This window comes from Spinacia oleracea, chromosome 6, assembly GCF_020520425.1.
Source record: "Spinacia oleracea cultivar Varoflay chromosome 6, BTI_SOV_V1, whole genome shotgun sequence".
Classification (NCBI taxonomy): Eukaryota; Viridiplantae; Streptophyta; class Magnoliopsida; order Caryophyllales; family Amaranthaceae; genus Spinacia; species Spinacia oleracea.
In genome coordinates, this window is record NC_079492.1 from 150,725,617 (window position 1) to 150,744,003 (window position 18,387).

An 18,387-nucleotide genomic window follows, 5' to 3' on the forward strand; every position below is an offset into this window, starting at 1 on the left:
GATGTAATGGAAAGCCGTATATCTTCAATAGTCTAAGCAAAAAAAAAAAACTCCGTACATATATTCTATAAAAGCACATATTGGTGTAAGTTTATAAGTCGATAAAATTTATAAGATTGCTGATGAACTGTAAATGACTAAATGTACAACCATTCTTCTCGCTTTCACAAACGGCTAACCATTTACAGATTGCTACTCTTATTTTGTATTGAGTATATTAACATAATGAGTAGTGAATATCCCGAATCTTAAACTAATCAACAGAAAAACAAGATAATGCGTAGAGCTTACTTATTCATACAGAGCTGGACTAGATAACCTGCGTTCGGGAATTGCTAAGAGAGGCTCTTTCTTTTTCAAGACGATCCCAAACTTCACCTGGATATTTAATTCTTCTCCCTCCGGCAATTTCCAGTTAAAGGAATGTAGCAGTGAGGCTAGTGAAAACAGCACCATCTTCTCAGCCATTTCTATTCCAGCACAAATCCTTCTGCCTGAGCTAAAAGGTAAGAAACTGAAGTCGTTTCCACGGAAGTCAAACTTATCATTCAGGAACCTTTCTGGATCAAAGTTTAATGGGTCGGTCCATACTGAAGGGTCCCGATGGATAGCCCATACATTGAAGAAAACACGGGAACCCTTGGGGATGGTATAGCCTCCAACAATGCATGACTCACTTGGGCAATGAGGGACTAGCAGCGGGATTACAGGGTACAAACGGAGGGCTTCTTTCATGACAGCTTGTAGATAAGGTAGTTTGTAGATGTGATGCTCCTCCACTATGTTATCTTTGCCAACCACTATGTCCAGCTCTTGCTGTATCTTTTTCAGCACCTCGGGTTTGTTCATTATTTCTGCCATTGCCAGTTCGACTGTGTTTGAGGTAGTGTCAGTTCCTCCCACCACCATATCCTGACCATATGAGACGCGCGTTATAAGTTGTATGAATACAACATAAAATGTAATGCCTTAAATTGGTAGAACAAAGATAAAAAGATACTGGAAATAACTCAATAAGCAAGATTCCAAACAGAGAGGACATAAAACAATTACTTGTCATCCGATTGCAACTACAGAGAAATTATTATAACACAAAATAGCCTACAACATTCACAGCCAGAGACCCAAAATCCCATTACATGCACTTCATTAATACCCAAGTTCCCAACAATCTGTTATGACTCTAAGCTCTAAAGTTCCTGGTAAACTTCAGATTATGTTCAGACTTCAGAGTAATTTCTCTAGCCTAACCGAAGTTCAATGAGTGTATTCCTATTAAGGAGGTCGATCATGAGACGGCCAGGGTTTTAATGTGCAAGTTTATCAATTAAGACTTTCTGTAGAGCATGACCAAAGTCTGATGAGTGAACTACTCATTAATACCTAAGATTACAGAACATAAATTAGACGAAATCATATCCAGAGCTATTAATTTGCAGTTTTATAAGACATTCACTTGGAATTTGACCCCTAGGTGTTTTTCTCAGCAAACTTTACGATACTTTTTTTTTACAACAAACAAATACAAGAGACACAAACCCCATTACTTTAAATTCCTCGGTAAGTTTACAATCTTTTTCAACTCACTTAACAAAATATAAACACATTTTACGAAATATATAGTGATATAGTAGAATAAAACAAGAAAGGAAGCATACCATGAGCAAAGCTTTAAGATGGGCCATGGAAAATGACACCTTATCATTACCCTCGCCCTCAGAGTCATCCTTCATTTGCAGCAAAATCTCCAGAAAATCCTTCTCACTCTTCCTCCCTTCCCCAATAATCCTCATCCGTTGATCAATCATCTTCTCATAAATATCATCCAACCACTTAGCACACTTCCTCATCCTCTTCTCCACCCCCTGCAAATCAAACCACTCCAAACCCGGAAAAAAGTCCGATATATTTGGTTCACTCAACAACCCTGTAAACTCTGTCACTGCCGCACGAAACTCTGACTCAATATTTTCTCTTTCCTCAGCCTCCATAGCCCCTCCCCACAACATACCTGTCACCACCCTCATCATCACAAAGAACGCCTCCTCCCCGATATTGACCGGTGTTGTCCCTGCTTTCTTCGACAATCTCTGGATCGTCTGCCGGATTACCAGCCGACGGTTTCCATACACGGCGTTTAGTGTGGTAGTGCTGAGCATCTCTCTCACACAAACCTTCCGCAGAAGCCTCCATGTGGGGCCATAGGGGGCCCACACAATGTCGTGGCCTCCATACGTGCCCACTTTCCCAGCAATGGGAGGGTCACGGTTGGCAAAGATGACGTCATGATCTTTAAGCACCTCCTTGGCTAGAGCCGGTGAGGAGATGACGACACCAAACTTAGTACCGAGCCGGAGAGAGAATATGGGGCCATATGTTTGAGCCAAGGAGGTGAAATAGGTGTGGAGTTCTGGGTCTAGTGAAAGGAGGTTCCCTAGTATGGGGAGGCCTTTTGGGCCTGGTGGCTGTGGTGGCTTTCCTTGGTGGCTTTGGTGTCTAGTGAAGAGGATGATGGACCAGATTATGGTGAGGAGGGTCAATAGTGGAATTACCCATGTTTCTGAAATCATGGTTTTTCTTTTCTGTTGGGGATCTCTTAAAGTGATTGGACTAAAAACAACGGCTAATCTTTCGGGAAAAAAAATCAAAGTGTTATTTAAATACATACTAATATCATGCCAAATCTTTGCCTGAGCAAGTGAGCATGACGTCTTAGGAATTGAGTGGATGTATTTTATGCTTTTTGTCAAAAAGTCAGCCAAAATAGACCTCAAATAAAATTGTAGAAATTAATAAATAAATAAACAAAATGGCCATGCAAAAATATCAAGGACTCTATATTTTGTAGGACTAGCAGGTCACAGGAAGGTTTTTGGTTTTTGATTGCATAGATAACGAATGTTTGGCACATGTTCATTCTGAATTCGATCACCTCATATCTACTGTCAAATAGCAGCCTAGTAAAAGTATTAGGTCAGTTAAGGATCATGTATTACCTTCAACTAGTTACAGCCTCACAGAGTCACAGGTAAGCAAGCATAAATACTTGCTGAAACCCAACGTACAGCAAGTTCCATATCGGTATGTGGTTGTCGCTGCTGCACATCTTCCGCAGCTAAAAAGCTGAACCAGGCATGAAACTGTAAGCGGGAAGGACAATAATTGTAAAAGCTTCCGTCATATAGTTTTCCACACAATCAATCACGACCCTTCACACTGCTGGTCTGCAGAAAATGATACATGTTCAGTTAGTGCATTCTTGAATCCTAATAAAGGAACACGTGAAATGTTCATTAGCATGCTTAAAAACTCTGAAAGTCTCCCGAGTTGCCCAGGACTTTGGCAACACTTCAAAACTGATATTATAAGAATAAACTTACACAAACGTAACAAAGAAGCTTGGAGAAAAGAATTGGAAAGTAAGAAGCACGCATCAACAGTACAGAGCTTCGCCAGTCTACAAGGTTGGATAAACTCTTAAAAATGAACCTTAAATTCATGAAGGAAAGGATATCTAAAGAAAAGTTAAGGACAGCCCAGCTTGTTTGGAAGCATTGAATCAGGGGGTGACTACAGTTTTCAATTCTAAACATCATATTTGTGCAGTAAAAGACTTTGTAGCCTTACCCCCCTGAAATAGACAGAGGATGTTTCTTATTGAGGTTTGGATCTGCAACTATAGAGACAACCCATGCATCATTTACTTAATACTTGAATTATTCACTAATCTTAGTCAAATTTACAGTCATGTAGTAATGCAGAAACAACTTTTTTTTAACCTACCACAGCATCATGTATTGAGGTTTGAGACATCAGGGGGTCCAATACCCACTAGGGGCACTTTGGGGGAAGGGAACCCCTTATCATCCCACCCCCCAAAAGTGTCTAGCCCACTAAGCCGGGCCGGGTGTGGCCGAGAGGGGTTCCGGCCTGGTAGGGCCCTTCATCTGACCTAAAAGAAAGATATTTTGTGGAATAAGTGAAAGAAGTTATACCTATAACAGATATTTTGTGGTTAAGCTTGTTTTACATAACTTCTGCCATCTCTTTGGTGATGATCCCAAGAGTTCAGTTTCCTCATTCTGACATTCTGTGAGTGAAGAAGGAAAACCTTTACATTAACACTTGGGCAGCAAGCACAAACTCAAGCATGCACAGACTTGTATATATCTTTCCCTCTCAAACACTTTATAATCATGTTTGATCACTGATTTATTATTACTAATTCAACTCGATTACAAAGTTCATGCAAATATTAAAACTATCTCCGTGAGATCATTGTAAGGCTTTAATAAATATCAGCTTGTCATCAGGGTCCACAATTTATTGCTAGTTACAAACATTTTGTAGGTTTAAAGTAGTCAATCCTACACAGCTACATTGCTAAGTTTACCAATTAAGAATAACTAAAGATGGAATTCTCCTTGACAATTCAAATGAGGAACTTGAAGGCATTCAAAGCATAGGCAACTAATCTATAGTCACAGTCACACTCATGGAAGCAAACAGATTGAAATACTAAATACAGAAGCAAACAGAATGAGTGAAACAATCCATTCCATCTCCTGTGAGTTCTGTCAACAATATCACATATTGCTAAATATTTTTCTTTTACACTACTGTAATATGGCTTAATTCCGAGCCTTGCTCTATCCATCCCCTCATAGGTATATCATATACCCCATTGCAGGCATGTGCCATCTAACATCCTCAATAGTTTAAGAAGTGGTTCAGAGAAAAGAACAGCTTCATGCGATACTACCCAAAATCTCTCAGAATACAACAATAACTTAATAGCATGAGCATCTGATCATCTACTTTGGACAGATGAAAGCCACTCTGCATGCATATACATATGCTTCAGTTTGTAATTATGCAATACAACAGCCCTAACTCCTAAGAAAAAGGAACCTGATCATAAATCTAGTCATCATTTATCTCACCTATTCCATGCAACTGGTAAACTTTCTCATGGTACTAAGAACCTAGGAAACATTATATTGCAAGGCTCTTGCACCAGTACTATTTCAGCTTACTACTACGTATATCCTAACATTTTTTCAATACATTAAGGACCAAAAGTGGACCAAAAACGTGAAGTGTACTGTTCCATTAAAAGCCCAAGGTAGACAAAACTAGTATCACTACTTATAATAACCTGCATAACTTTGTCAATACCTACCTCCAAAAAACACTGACTTGATTAATTCGAATAAGAAATACAAAATTCAGCCCTTGAGGATACATCAATTGACTTGATAAGTGGTGCTCCCTTAGAGCCTGTGACTGAGAACACCAACACCATACACAATGTTTTCTCCTTGACCGGACAAACACCCACACAACATTCTCTTTCTCTCCAATCGTCCCTAATTTTTGCATAACAGACACTTATTTCTCCTTTTGAACATTCCGGAAATGAAGTCTAAGATTATCATAGCTTGGATCTCTATAACCTGCCCCCACATCTATAATTGCGTTCTCCGTTTCTAAGTAATACGCAGATTTAGCAACACTAGCAATATTTTTTGTCAGCACCACACAACTTTTTCTTATGACTATTATAGATAAACTTTGTGGCAACAAATGAGAATAACTAGTTCTGCCACGCACTTAACTGAAAAACACACTTGGATAAGGCAGAGAGCACCACCATGGCACTAGAGTTACTCTGCTGGCCATAGACTACATTATCAACTTTGGGCTTCTTACAATACACTCCCTCCGTACCTAAAAGATTGCACCATATACAAAAAATGAGTGTCCGCTGTGTCCCTATTTGTTTGCCCCATACCTTACTTAGTTTGTGGTTCCCACATGTCTCTCTTCACAACCTATTATTTAATCTACCCCAAAGACAAATCTACCTACCCATTTGCTTTGATTATACCCAATTTTTAATAAATTGAATTTTTCCTAGGGCAATCTTTTAGGGACGGAGGGAGTATATGTTTTTTAGGGACGCTAATATGTTATAAATCCTTTCCAGAACATCATCAGAGACATTTTTGCAGGGGACTATGTCATTTATTCTTATTTGGGTGAAATGAAACTTCATTCAGTAAATTACACATACCTACCCTTCTGCTTTATCACATCCAAAAGGGAACGTGTTGACAACAGGCATCCTTCCCACAAATCATTCATGATAGTGAAACCTAAGCATCCAAGAATTTGACATTGTTGTTGTACTCACTATCCGCTTTCAAGTTCTCCATTCAAAACAAAATTAAGCAAATTTCGGCATCATATGGACAGACACTAGAATTTCCTGAGAAAATTGTACTCCCTAGTTCCTAATTTTTCATCAATGAAACAATTTAACAGTTTTCTACTCTAGATACGAACAAAATTTCAGTATGTTTCTACTTTTTTCATGTGGAATAACAATTTAATTGAGCGCGCAGTACATAGTTTAAAAAAGCAATTTCATACACTCTTCAATTGCCTCAAAAATTAGCCCTAAAAGTCTCAAATTTATCACAGAACTTCATAATTAGCGAAAAACATTAAACATAATTTCAACGAATTTCAATAATTAATTGTAAAAATTAGGTCGTGAACTGAAGAGAGAGAAAGGGAGAATTTAACCTGTCGGAGATCGCCGGAATTAAACGATTTTGCGGTTGTTTGCCTATCGGGGAATTCTGCAAATGAAATTAAACCACGAGCAACTACAAATGATTTTCACCTTTGTTTGTTACGCAATTATACATTACATTATTTGACTCAATCAAAAAGGGGTGGTGGCGCAGTTGGTTAGCGCGTAGGTCTCATAGCTAAAGTTGAGTGATCCTGAGGTCGAGAGTTCGAGCCTCTCTCACCCCAACCTATTTTTTGGTGAAGTTGTCTCGATTTTCTTTTCCTTTTAAAAAAGCTAATTCTTTATCGTACATTGTTATATTTTTACATATATCAACCTAATAGCGTAAAAACTAACATTGCAATATTTACGCAACAAATATATATATGTACACTCTTCTCATTCCGTGAGAGCCGGCCTATTCAACCGCTATGTTACGTATGTATAATACGGTATGATACCATGAATTAAAGATTGATCACAAAGAAAGGGTTAACTTGTAAAATCATCTCTCACCCCAACCTATTTTTTTTGGTGAAGTTGTCTCGATTTTCTTTTCCTTTTAATAAAGCTAATTATTTATCATACATTGTTATATTTTTACATATATCAACCTAATAATAACGTAAAAACTAACATTGCAATATTTACGCAACAAACATATATGTACGCTCTTCTCAATCGGTGAGAATCGGCCTATTCAACCGCTATGTTAAGTATGTATAATACGGTATGATACCATGAATTAAAGATTGATCACAAAAAAAGGATTAACTTGTAAAATCATTTCACACCTACTAAGCGAGCTAATCCTTTTACAATGAGAAACAACGAAAGAAATGGATGTTATCCACTACGAGTAGTTTTATTGATGGTAATTTTAAGACTGGTAACTAAGATTTGAGATCAATTTAGGATTGACGGGAAAACTCGTGTCCAAAGGAATTTCCCCACCCCCGTTTGTAATTTTATTGTCTTTGTGCCTCATTCGCGCAATATGTTGCTAAGACGCGGCAATAAACTTTTTATTATTTGACTTTAAACTCACCAACTAGGTAGTTAACTAGTTACTCCTTACTAAAATGGAGAAGCATAGATTTTTGGTTTTTTTTTTGGTTGTCAAAACACGTAGAAGTTGTATGAAATGGATTTACACATGGCTAAGTTATAAGGCCAAGGGATGAAGATTGAAGTTGAAGGCCCACTTAGAAGTGTATTAAACATGATAATGTGGAAAATATATATAGCAATTATGACTAATTTATATTATGGCACTTTATTTTGTTTAGCACTTTATTTTGTTTAGCACTTTGAAGCAATTTAATCTTCCTTCCTGGCACAATGACACTTTGGCACCTTGCAAAAGTTGCAATAATCTTTGTGTAGGTTATTTACGTGTTTCTCTCTCCATAACATAATATTATAATATTTTAATATTTTGAGAATTTAATGATAATAATAATACTAAAATAATGTTGATCATCATTGGTGTTTTAGTGTGTTACTTTAGCACCCAAACTCGGCTTGTTTACAAAGTGGGGATTGGGGAATCATTATTAACCTACCAACCCTCATTCTGTGGGGGCACCCGGCACCGGCATCCCTTGTAATCTTGTAAGAGCAATGAAGAATTTTCATACATCCTCGATCGCCTACCTTTTATCATGAATGTATGGGGCTGTGCCCCTCTTTAGCACCCAAAAATGAGATGAGTACTCTTTCTGTTTTTTAATATTTGCAACAGTTTGATTGACATATTTGTTAAATTACTAGTTTGTGTTGACTTTTAGTAGAGTAAAAGAATAATGTTGCAACAATAATACAATTGGAATAATTAGAATAAACTTATCTCAATATCGTATGAACGAACTGAACACTTTGTCGCGCCGTGGGCGAACCACTGCTCTAAAAGACAATTCCGCGCTACCCTGGTGCAGTAGAACGCTTGCGGTTGCCCTCCAGGGTTAACACGACATCAAGACTTGTGTGCACTCACAAGACTCGATTGGAGACCAGAATATTTGCCCAGAACAGAAGAGAATTGAGAGAGAACTTAGTTAACAGTTTCTGTGTGTATATTTTGAAGAACGGAAGTGGTAAATATATATTGAGAGTTTCTGGGAGCTGTAACCGCCATAAAATGGCTAGAAAATAAATAATGGAAGTAGTGGGTGGTTACATGATTAGTGGGTGGAATAAGTGGGCAGTTACAATATTAAATGGGTTGATTAATTCTTCTAACCGTTAGAATTAATTAGAACCACTTCTGCCCAAAAAGAATAACCCGACCCGTAAACCCATGCTACTCTCATGCTTTCTTAAACAAATCTTTCCCTCAAGTCCCCAAATATAAACAATGAATGTAGTAGGTGTTTTTCCCATGTGGGACTTTCCATATTCCCACATTTTCCCATTTCCCACTCATTTTCTTTTGTATTCTCACTAGGATTTCCAACAGTTTGATCGTAATTATATGCAATTACATACGGAGTATATAAGTAAAAACTTAAAAAATTTGATATATGATATTTGATAAAATATACAGTAAGACTAATTATAATATGTATTACACAATAACATTTGATTTACTTCCTCCGTTCCGAAAATATCGCACCATTTGTTTTTTACACTATTCACACTACGACTTTGGCCATTTTTGTGATTCGTACGTAAGGAAATTTTAGTCACGTGGGGTCATGTGAGATTCGTATCGATATATATTTTATAAATATTAACTTTTATAATTTTTACTTGCACACAATATGAGATATTAAGAGTCAAAGTAAGGGTTAGAAGAGTAAAAGTCAACTATAGTGCGATATTTTCGGAACGGATGATTTATATATATATTAGTAAGAAATTTAGTCAAACTTAATGCATGAATGGTGCAAAAGTCAAACCGTCGCAAACATTCAGGAACGGAAGAAGTATATAGATTATGTGTTTCATTTTCTTTTTCTATCAAATAATAGGGACGTTTTTTGTGTGTATATGGGCAACACTGCATAATTATAAATTATTCGAGACGATTTTGAGACGGATAATATAAGCATTTAAAACTTGAGATGATTATTATTTTGCATATGAAGTTGCAAAAATTCGGTCGTAAGATTGTGAATATTTGAGACGACTTGTTTAGGGACTAGCTTTTTGTTTCCATGTCTAACCTAAATTTGAGACGGATTTGGACTGGATTTGGACTAACCTCTATAAAAATTGATTATTTTATAGTGCAATGGGCGGTCGTGCGTCTCGAAATAGAGTGACATATGTTGATTTTGCAACATAAAAGAATTCAAAATTTTAATAAAACATCAAATGATTCAATATTCCACTTTGAGGATCACTCAAAACAGTATCTCCTTTCTCCTTATTTTTGTAGGAAAACCAGGTCATGACTCCACAAAAACCTTGGAAGTTTTTCTATTATAGGACCATTTTTTGCCCCCTTTTTTTATGGGGCATGCTTAGATGGGTTTTGACTTTTCAAGCTTCTCATTCTCTTTATTGCTCACTAATCTAATTGAAACAGATTCTATATATGGAAATGCTGTGTGTTTTTTAGCAATTAATTAAGATCGAGTAAACCTGATTATTATATAAGTTAAGATAGCAATTAAGATTGAGTAGACCCGGTTATTGTATGGGTTAAGATAGTAATTAAGATCGAATAGACCTGATTATTGTATGGGTCGGGATAGTGGGATACCCATGACAAATTTAGCATCCATTATCATAAAATTGTTGTAATAATGTAGAATAATATATACTACACTAAGTAGATTCAAATAAGTTTCAATTGATTAATAACATAATTTCATAAGCCTCTTATCATGCTTAGGTAAGCTTATGAACTACACTTGTGTAGTTATGTAGTCATGGTGATGTAACCAAGTGCGGAAGTTGGTAGTTATAAAAATCCTTAATTAAATATCATTAGTTAATTTGAATATTTACTATCTTAATTATGATTTATAGATATCATATGTACTTGCTAATTAAATTGAGTGGATATATCCGATATCATATCTTTGTCCAAAAATTGGTTACTTACAGTTTTTATTATCACAAGCCTCTTATCTTATCTTGAATAATTGATACCAATTCAAGTACTTGATTAATGGGTGTCCTTTGACAACAATCGCATCACTTAGGTCTTCCAAATGCCAAGCTAGGCACACTACAAGAAATTGTACTATTAATGACGGGAAATCCCGTCGCGAAAGGCCAATAATCGTTGATTAACGACGGGATTTCCTGTCGCGAACCCGCCATAAAAGGGGGCCGTCGTTAATAGAAATCCCGTGTAAATCCGTCGTAAACCCGTCGTAAAAGACATTTGCGACGGTTATTCCCGTCATTGTTTAGTTGTTAGCCCCGTCGCAAAAGGCTTTTGCGACGGGATTTTTGACCCGTCGTAATTAGGTTGTCGTTAAAGATATAAATTCTTGTAGTGGCACCGTCCTACATTCCAGTGCAGAAGCAGAATATCGTAGTTTATCTTAACTAGATATTACGTATATACGGAAATATCTCCTTCAAGATTTACATTGTCCTCTACGAAGGGTCGTCATAATAATCGTAATTAAGGGTCGCGTTAGGTTGTACATTCTACAAATGTTGTTAATTAATGAGTCTTTAGATTTTCAAAGGTCTTGCACGTACGCACAAGGTGTATTAATCCAGTTTTTTGCAACTTTTAATATGTTTTGATTAACTTTTATATTATGAAAAAAAAGTTTATTGATAAACATTTTAGAGGGTTAAATGATTAGTTTCATATATTATTAGTGAGTTTGAAGAAATAATTTTTATTTAAATGAAAAAATGTATTACTACAAAATAGATAACTTTTACATATATAAGGGTACGTAACTTTTAAGCATTTTGAATTAACTTTTACTTTTGTGTACAATATTTATTTTACACCACTTGTAAATAAGAATGTGTTAGATTTTTTTATAGCAGTCCTAACGTTCACTTTTCCCCAAGAGGTAAAGCATAATTTGTTCAAATAATGAAGTAGATTGAAATGATATGCATGACAATAATAATTAAATCAAACGAGGTTAAAATTTTACAAACTTAACCTTCCTTTTGTCTTGTTAATTAGAGTACTTTATCATGCTTTTGTATGATTAAGATCACTAATTAGCACTTAGCCAATGGTTAATCAATTTTTTCAACGTTTTGTTGCTTAAAGCGCAATTTATGTATACAATACATTTTTATGACGAAAAAGTATGGAAAGTCCTTATCCTTTATAATTGAGTGGAGTATTACGTACGAAGTATATAATTATTCAATGAACAAATACATAATGTCTTTTTCAAAAAGGGGTATAAAAAATCAAATATCATGAGAAAAAATAGAACAAAACTTACGTATTTAAATAATGTTAAAGTTTTAATAAGTGATGTTCAAAGTGAATATTCGAAGGCTAACAAAATGTACGATAAATACTAGAAAGACATAAAAGAATTAAGTACGGAGCTAGAGTAATTCATACAACACTACAACATAATACTATAATTAAGATCAAAGAGGGTGAAAGAAGTCGTCTTCAACTCTTTGATGATATCGCCCTCTTTGGTAGTATTTAACAAGATGATCCTGTTTCGTCAATATCTCACTATTTATATAAAGGCAGTATTGCAGTCATCCTCCTTGCTTAAATATTTCCGCTCTTAATTTTTTCTTCATTTTTGTAGTGACATTTAAGTTCATTATTCCAATTTATTTTATATATATAGAGTCATGAACAATGTTTTCATAGAACCAACATTTTGCATCAAAATTTTCTAAGAATGATATACTAAAGCTTCTATTCAAATAAGATTAAAAAAAAGTTTATTTTAAGTTAATTAACCAATTAAATAATAATCCTAGTATATATGCTTTATCTCAAGAGGTAATTAGGTAATGGTTCTCATAAAGATGGGGTATATATGTTTTGTTAGTGGCAAACTTAGGTAGTCCGAAAGCTACAAATTATTCACCCAAAAAAGGTTGAAGGCTAATCATGAAGATAACCTAGTTTAGACAACCACCAATTAAGTTGATTTTACTATTTTTTAATGCCATTTTGATTTGTTTATATTTCTTTTCTTTCTTTATTTAATTTCCACTTTATTGTTTAGAGGTGAACCATTTCTTTTTGCGTCACCATAACATTAACGTGTCATGTAAACAACAAATTCCAATCAGATTAATTAATTAAGTTTAATTAGGTCTAATATAAACACATAAGTTCTCATTCGACCACTATACCATTAACGACGGGAAATCCCGTCGCTAATTAAAGGCCAATAATCGTTGATTAATGACGGGATTTCCTGTCGCGAATCCATCATAATTAAAAGGGGGTCGTCGTTAATGGAAAATCTCGTCGTTAACCCGTCGTAAAAGACATTTGCGACGGTTGTTCCCGTCTTTGTTTGGTTGTTAGCCCCGTCACAAAAGGCTTTTGCGACAGAATTCTTGACCCGTATAATTAGGTTGTCGTTAAAGATACAAATTCTTGTAGTGGACGAATAAAATCGCACCATGCATAAAGATAGTAATAAAAATACTTATTTTGATTTTTAGAACGAGAAAAACGATTAAATACGCTATAAATACAGTATGAAATAGCAACAATTATCATTATTCATCATGAAATTGGTAGGTACATATTTTATGTACAAAGGCTTTCCTTTGCACAGGAAGACCACGCCAAAAGGGCGCCTCGATCATCAACTTTTTTTGAACAATAATTTACAGACACGATTAAAAAAAAAAAAGACTATTTTCGGATTTTCACTAAATCGATTTCTCGCAATAACTAAAAGATGTCTAATTCTTCAAAATACACCTCTTTAACTATAAATTCTCACCATATTGTTCATGCCAGCGATTTTTTCGGTAAAGGGGTGTATTTCAGGATCGAATGTACGTATCGCTTTGGTATGGTATGATTCTCACATGTGGTTGGGTAAAAACAACCACCCGAGAACTTCTCTGGTCCAAACACAAAATAAAAATGAAAAATAATTAACCTAATAATAATAATGTACGTGGAAACATGCTACTTAAATTTTGTACAAGTAGCATATCATATGACATACATGCCTACATATACATACATGATATGTGATACGTGATACGTACGTACATACATTTTTTTTTTCTCTGGTCACCTTTGTGCTCGACTGTCGTCTGATTATAACGTCTCAATAATGACCCATTACGCTAATTAATTATATATCATTCCTTGTTGCCCATTTCTAACACATCCAATGTGTTCATAATTTCAATGTCATTGAAGCAATCAAGCCCAAAATCTTGTATACCAAAATCTTCACAATCGAATAACCACGAATAATTATCTTCCCACGTATTAGCAACGTTATTGCTTGATAAACAAGGTTGGTCACAATTATACGTGTAGGGCAACTCCAATGGTGTAACATCAGTATCATCCCATAAGTAACTCATTAACGCATTATCGATGTTAATACCTTCAATTAAACTCGGGTCATTAGATTGATTATCATTAACACTCGAGCTATTCTCCGTCGTCGGAGGAGGAGGACTATTATTGGTAACGTTTTCCGACGACATTGCCGGAAAACTATTAGCGGTTTCCGGCGATGATGATTGGGTTTGGTTTAAGGATTCAGCTGTGCTAATATCCGAATTATTGTTGTTATTAGAGGAAGATGATGATTGGTTTGGAGTAATAATTTGAGTATTTGGGGATTGATCCGATTTGTTTAATGGTTCATGGGTAATCGGGTCGATTCCCATCTTAATGAGTTTTTTCTTGATGTGGGTGTTCCAATGATTCTTGATCTCGTTGTCTGTTCTTCCTGGCAATCTTGCAGCAATTTTGGACCACCTGATATTATGATAGATTTAAAATGCCATTAATTAGTAAGAGTAACATAATTAGCAAAATGTGCATATAATTAACTTTTGTTATACTACGTACGTCATTGTCATACATGCTATATTTTCTCCACGCGGGAGGCAAAAGATAACAAGGGCAAAAAGGAATATAAGGAGAAAACTATATTCCAAAAAGTTCTGAATTAAAAATAATATCCAAATTTTTAAAAAAGATACTGCATCCGTTTCAGAATATTCGCAACACTTATGTTTGCGTAGTTTTAGGAATATTTAAAGTAGTACGTGAAAATGAATAAAATAATGTGCAAGTGCAGTTAAATGTGATACTTTAATTGTTTGTGTGACTGAAAGATAAAATTTTTTGCAAGCGGGGGTAAAAAGGAGAGAGTAACAATACAGAATTAATAGTTTCATGCTAAAAGAGCGATGAAACATAGAAAGAGACAAGAATTAAGTTGCAACTATTAAGAAACAGAGGGAGTATAAACTTGGGGAATTCGAAGACAAGTTTTTCCGCATCAAAAATAAAATAATTTTTTTAAAGAAAAGCCCTTAAAAAGCATTGTTATTGTTCATAGACATGATTACTTAATTAGTGCAATAAGTCATGGTTTTCTTCAATAAGATTAACAAGAAACTGCATGTGTACTAACTAGCTACTAGTCGTGTTCATGCAAAGTTAATTAGGTGATTTATTTACTTAAAAGTTACTTCAATAAAGAATACTTATCTTGTATATATACACTGTAAAAAATCACTATCATCTCAATTTAGTTGTCACGTTACTAATTCAAATAATAATAGTAATGCTAAATGAGAGTATGAACTTAGTAAATTATGATATTTCAAAGATGTATACAATAGTATTATTGTCAATGAGAAGAAGTAGCTTTTAGACTTTTAGTACTTTAATTTGTATCTAATTGTATTTCTTAGGTGTGACAACTTCATTACCATTATGCAAATGTCATCATTTTGAAATATAAATTGTTTAAGGAACAATTAAAAACGATGAAAGTATAGTGGTTTCATGAGCACTCGATCAATAGCAATCTTTCACAATTTATATTTTATTTTATAAGTTTAATTACTTTAACCATTAATATCTTTTAACCATTAATATCTTTATCACGTATTGTATATATTTTAAAAAATAAAAGTACTTTTTGTTGTAAACAATCTTACGTACCTATTTCCCAATCGGGCATGAAGGTCAATAACCAATTGTTCTTCGGCATCACTAAGAAGGCCACGTTTCAAATCCGGTCGGAGATAATTAGTCCATCGGAGACGGCAACTCTTACCACATCGCCGAAGTCCGGCGAGTTTAGGAACCGCCCTCCAACAACATTGACCATTAGTAAGAATAAAATTGATAAGCTTCTTATCTTCCTCGGCCGTCCACGGGCCTTTTTTCACCCCTAGTTTGTCACAACAAGGTTGTCTACCCATACTGTAAACTCGTATTAGCACCACGATCACAACCACGACCACGACCACAACCACGTACTAATGAGCTAGCTAGAGAAAGAATGAAGTGAAGGGTTCTCTCAAATAACAATAAAAAGTTATAAAAAGATAGAGCAAATGAGTAATAAAATGAGGATCACACCAACCTTTATATAGAGGACAACTTTCTTTCTAGCTTCCCCCCTTTGTAATTAAGTTGTACCAACATATTTATAAATTTTTATGAGAGAGAAGAGTATTTTATTTGGTAGGGTTACATGAAAGGTGCTTGGGAACAACAATCTAACTTCTTCTGGTGCCTCAAAATTTTGGACCCCACACTAATAGTGCGAAATGGGGTTGCCCAACTATAGAGCTTACAAATAAGCATGTCTTTCATAAAAGGGACTTTTATTATGATTATTATTATTATTGATCGATCTTTTAAATATTTTAATTTATCAAGTATATATGCAATAATTAAAAATAATTATGTGTTCATTTTAAAATACTATTAAAATAATTAATGTTTAATTAAAGAATAGCTCATGATCATGTAAGTCATATAACAAACCATAAATGACACAATATTTTTAATAAGGAATAGAATTAAAAGTATGGATAATTGACAAGGTTATTATACAAATTATTTTACTTTATGACATTTTTTTTTATTAATTAAGGGTTTCGGTTCGACTTATTTCAGATAAATTAAGATAAGATAATTAAGTATAGGAAGATAATTCATTTTTCACAAAAATTCAAACAAAAATATATTTTTTCAAATAAAATAAGTTCAGATAAGTTCAGATACAATAAGTCAAATGGAGCGGAGCTTAAACTTTTTTAATCATCTTTACTCAAATTACTTTGTACGTATGAACTATGAAGTATAACCCTAGCTATCTAGTATTTAAAAAAATTCCTTAATTGATTATCACTCTTGTCTTGTAAGGTCCTGTTCTGTTCACCTTATTTCCACTTATTTCAGGAAAAATAAGTTCAGATAAGTTCAGATAAGATAAATTCAGGAAAAATAAGGTGGTCAAGTACAATTTATAACTAAAATAAGTTCAGACAAGTTCAGATAAGTTCAGTTAAGTTCAGATAAGTTCAGATAAGATAAGTTCAGGAAAAATAAGTAGAAATCAGGTGAATAGAACACAGCCTAATTGTAAGTACTAGCAAACAGAACTACTACCTCCATTTCATAAAGATCTTTACAATTACTATTTGCACAAATATTAAGATAAAAGTAGAAAAGTTGGTTGAATATAATAAAATATGAATAAAGTAAGAGAAATGTGTAAAAAAAAAAGGGTGGGTGTAAGAAAAAAATGAAAAAATAAGAGAAAGTGAGTGAAAGATTGTAAATACTGTTGGGTAAGAAGGGTAAGATAGTAAATTTGCATGTCCAAAAATAGAATAAAGAAAAATTATGAAACGGACTAAAACAGAAAGTGTAAAATCATTATGAAACGGAGGTAGTATGTTGCTATAAATCTACAACTGAGGGGTTCGGGACTGGGACTTTGCCCGGTCATTAAAGTCAATCCTTTCCCCCCAAAATTATGAACCCATTTTGTCGACTTTCCTTGGCTATGCGACATTGTTCCATAGACCAGAGGTTGTTCACCTTGTATTGAAATCTGTTGCATTTATGAGTATAACCGAGCGTAATCGACACTTAGTCTTTCGTTTTTTAAAGGCTTGTTAGAAGTGCAATGGGCACCACAAAATATGTGATGGTTTTCCAGCCGCTAGACCCTACCTCCGTACTATTTAGGAAAATGAATAGATTAGAAACTTACATTATTTTTATTCTTTCTTATTTTTCAAAAAAAAAAAATGAGTCTTGCATTCCTTGTGAATATTTGAATTCGTATTCAATCGCATTCCCTCCCTATTTGATGCTTACTCAAACATGGCATCACTCATTTCGTCACACCAACGTTTTCATAATCTTTTATTTGATAATAATATTCTTTTGTTAAAAGAGTACTTGAGAATGTAAATAGAGATCGACATAGAGTGGTGCGACTTAACCATGGTTTGCGCGTAGACAAAAGCCTTCCCTATAATCAACTATCACTTTCATGATAGCTCCTTATCTTCTTTTAAGTCTGTTTTTGTAATTGATTGCTCCATGACCCTTATTTCTTTTAAGCATTTTTCTTTGTAACATTATTAGGAAAATCAGTATGAAGTATCTTGAGCGATTTCCTTCAATATTGCATAAAGATCCAACAATTCCCTAAATACGTTACTTTTTAAGTTATTTCCCACCATACCGTCCACGTAAGCAAGGGAGAAAGAGAAGTAATTTTTTTTTTTCCGGTTCAGCATTGAACCGCTATATGAGATAGCGGTTTCGTTTTAAAGCAAACCGCCATCTCAGATGGCGGTTCAATGTTATAAACCGCTATTTCAGATAGCGGTTTGTATTAAAACAAAACCGCTATCTC

At 34.6% G+C, this 18,387-nt stretch overlaps 2 protein-coding genes and 1 non-coding gene across 4 annotated transcripts; 1 reads left to right on the forward strand and 2 right to left on the reverse strand.

The window, feature by feature from the left end:
- Positions 1-86: 86 nt before the first annotated feature.
- LOC110795220 (flavonoid 3'-monooxygenase CYP75B137) lies at positions 87-6,837 on the reverse strand. 2 transcript variants are annotated; one of them, XM_022000220.2, is made up of 4 exons: positions 6,592-6,737; positions 3,996-4,090; positions 1,659-3,224; positions 87-912 (listed from the first exon to the last, which is right to left on the reverse strand). In XM_022000220.2, exons 3-4 carry the CDS (start codon positions 2,664-2,666, stop codon positions 292-294), a joined length of 1,629 nt encoding a protein of 542 aa, XP_021855912.1. In that variant the 5' UTR covers positions 2,667-3,224; positions 3,996-4,090; positions 6,592-6,737; the 3' UTR covers positions 87-291. The 2 variants fall into 2 exon arrangements, with proteins under 2 accessions (XP_021855912.1, XP_021855913.1); XM_022000221.2 differs by lacking the exon at positions 3,996-4,090 and having other exon boundaries at positions 6,592-6,837.
- TRNAM-CAU (transfer RNA methionine (anticodon CAU)) lies at positions 6,741-6,828 on the forward strand. Its single transcript is given in 2 exon segments — positions 6,741-6,778; positions 6,793-6,828. It is a non-coding gene; the product is annotated as a tRNA-Met (tRNA).
- A 6,762-nt stretch (positions 6,838-13,599) lies between the features above and the next one.
- Positions 13,600-16,167, reverse strand: LOC110795225 (MYB-like transcription factor ODO1). Its single transcript, XM_056833243.1, has 3 exons — positions 16,090-16,167; positions 15,663-15,994; positions 13,600-14,462 (listed from the first exon to the last, which is right to left on the reverse strand). Exons 2-3 carry the CDS (start codon positions 15,923-15,925, stop codon positions 13,829-13,831), a joined length of 897 nt encoding a protein of 298 aa, XP_056689221.1. The 5' UTR covers positions 15,926-15,994; positions 16,090-16,167; the 3' UTR covers positions 13,600-13,828.
- Positions 16,168-18,387: the final 2,220 nt, after the last annotated feature.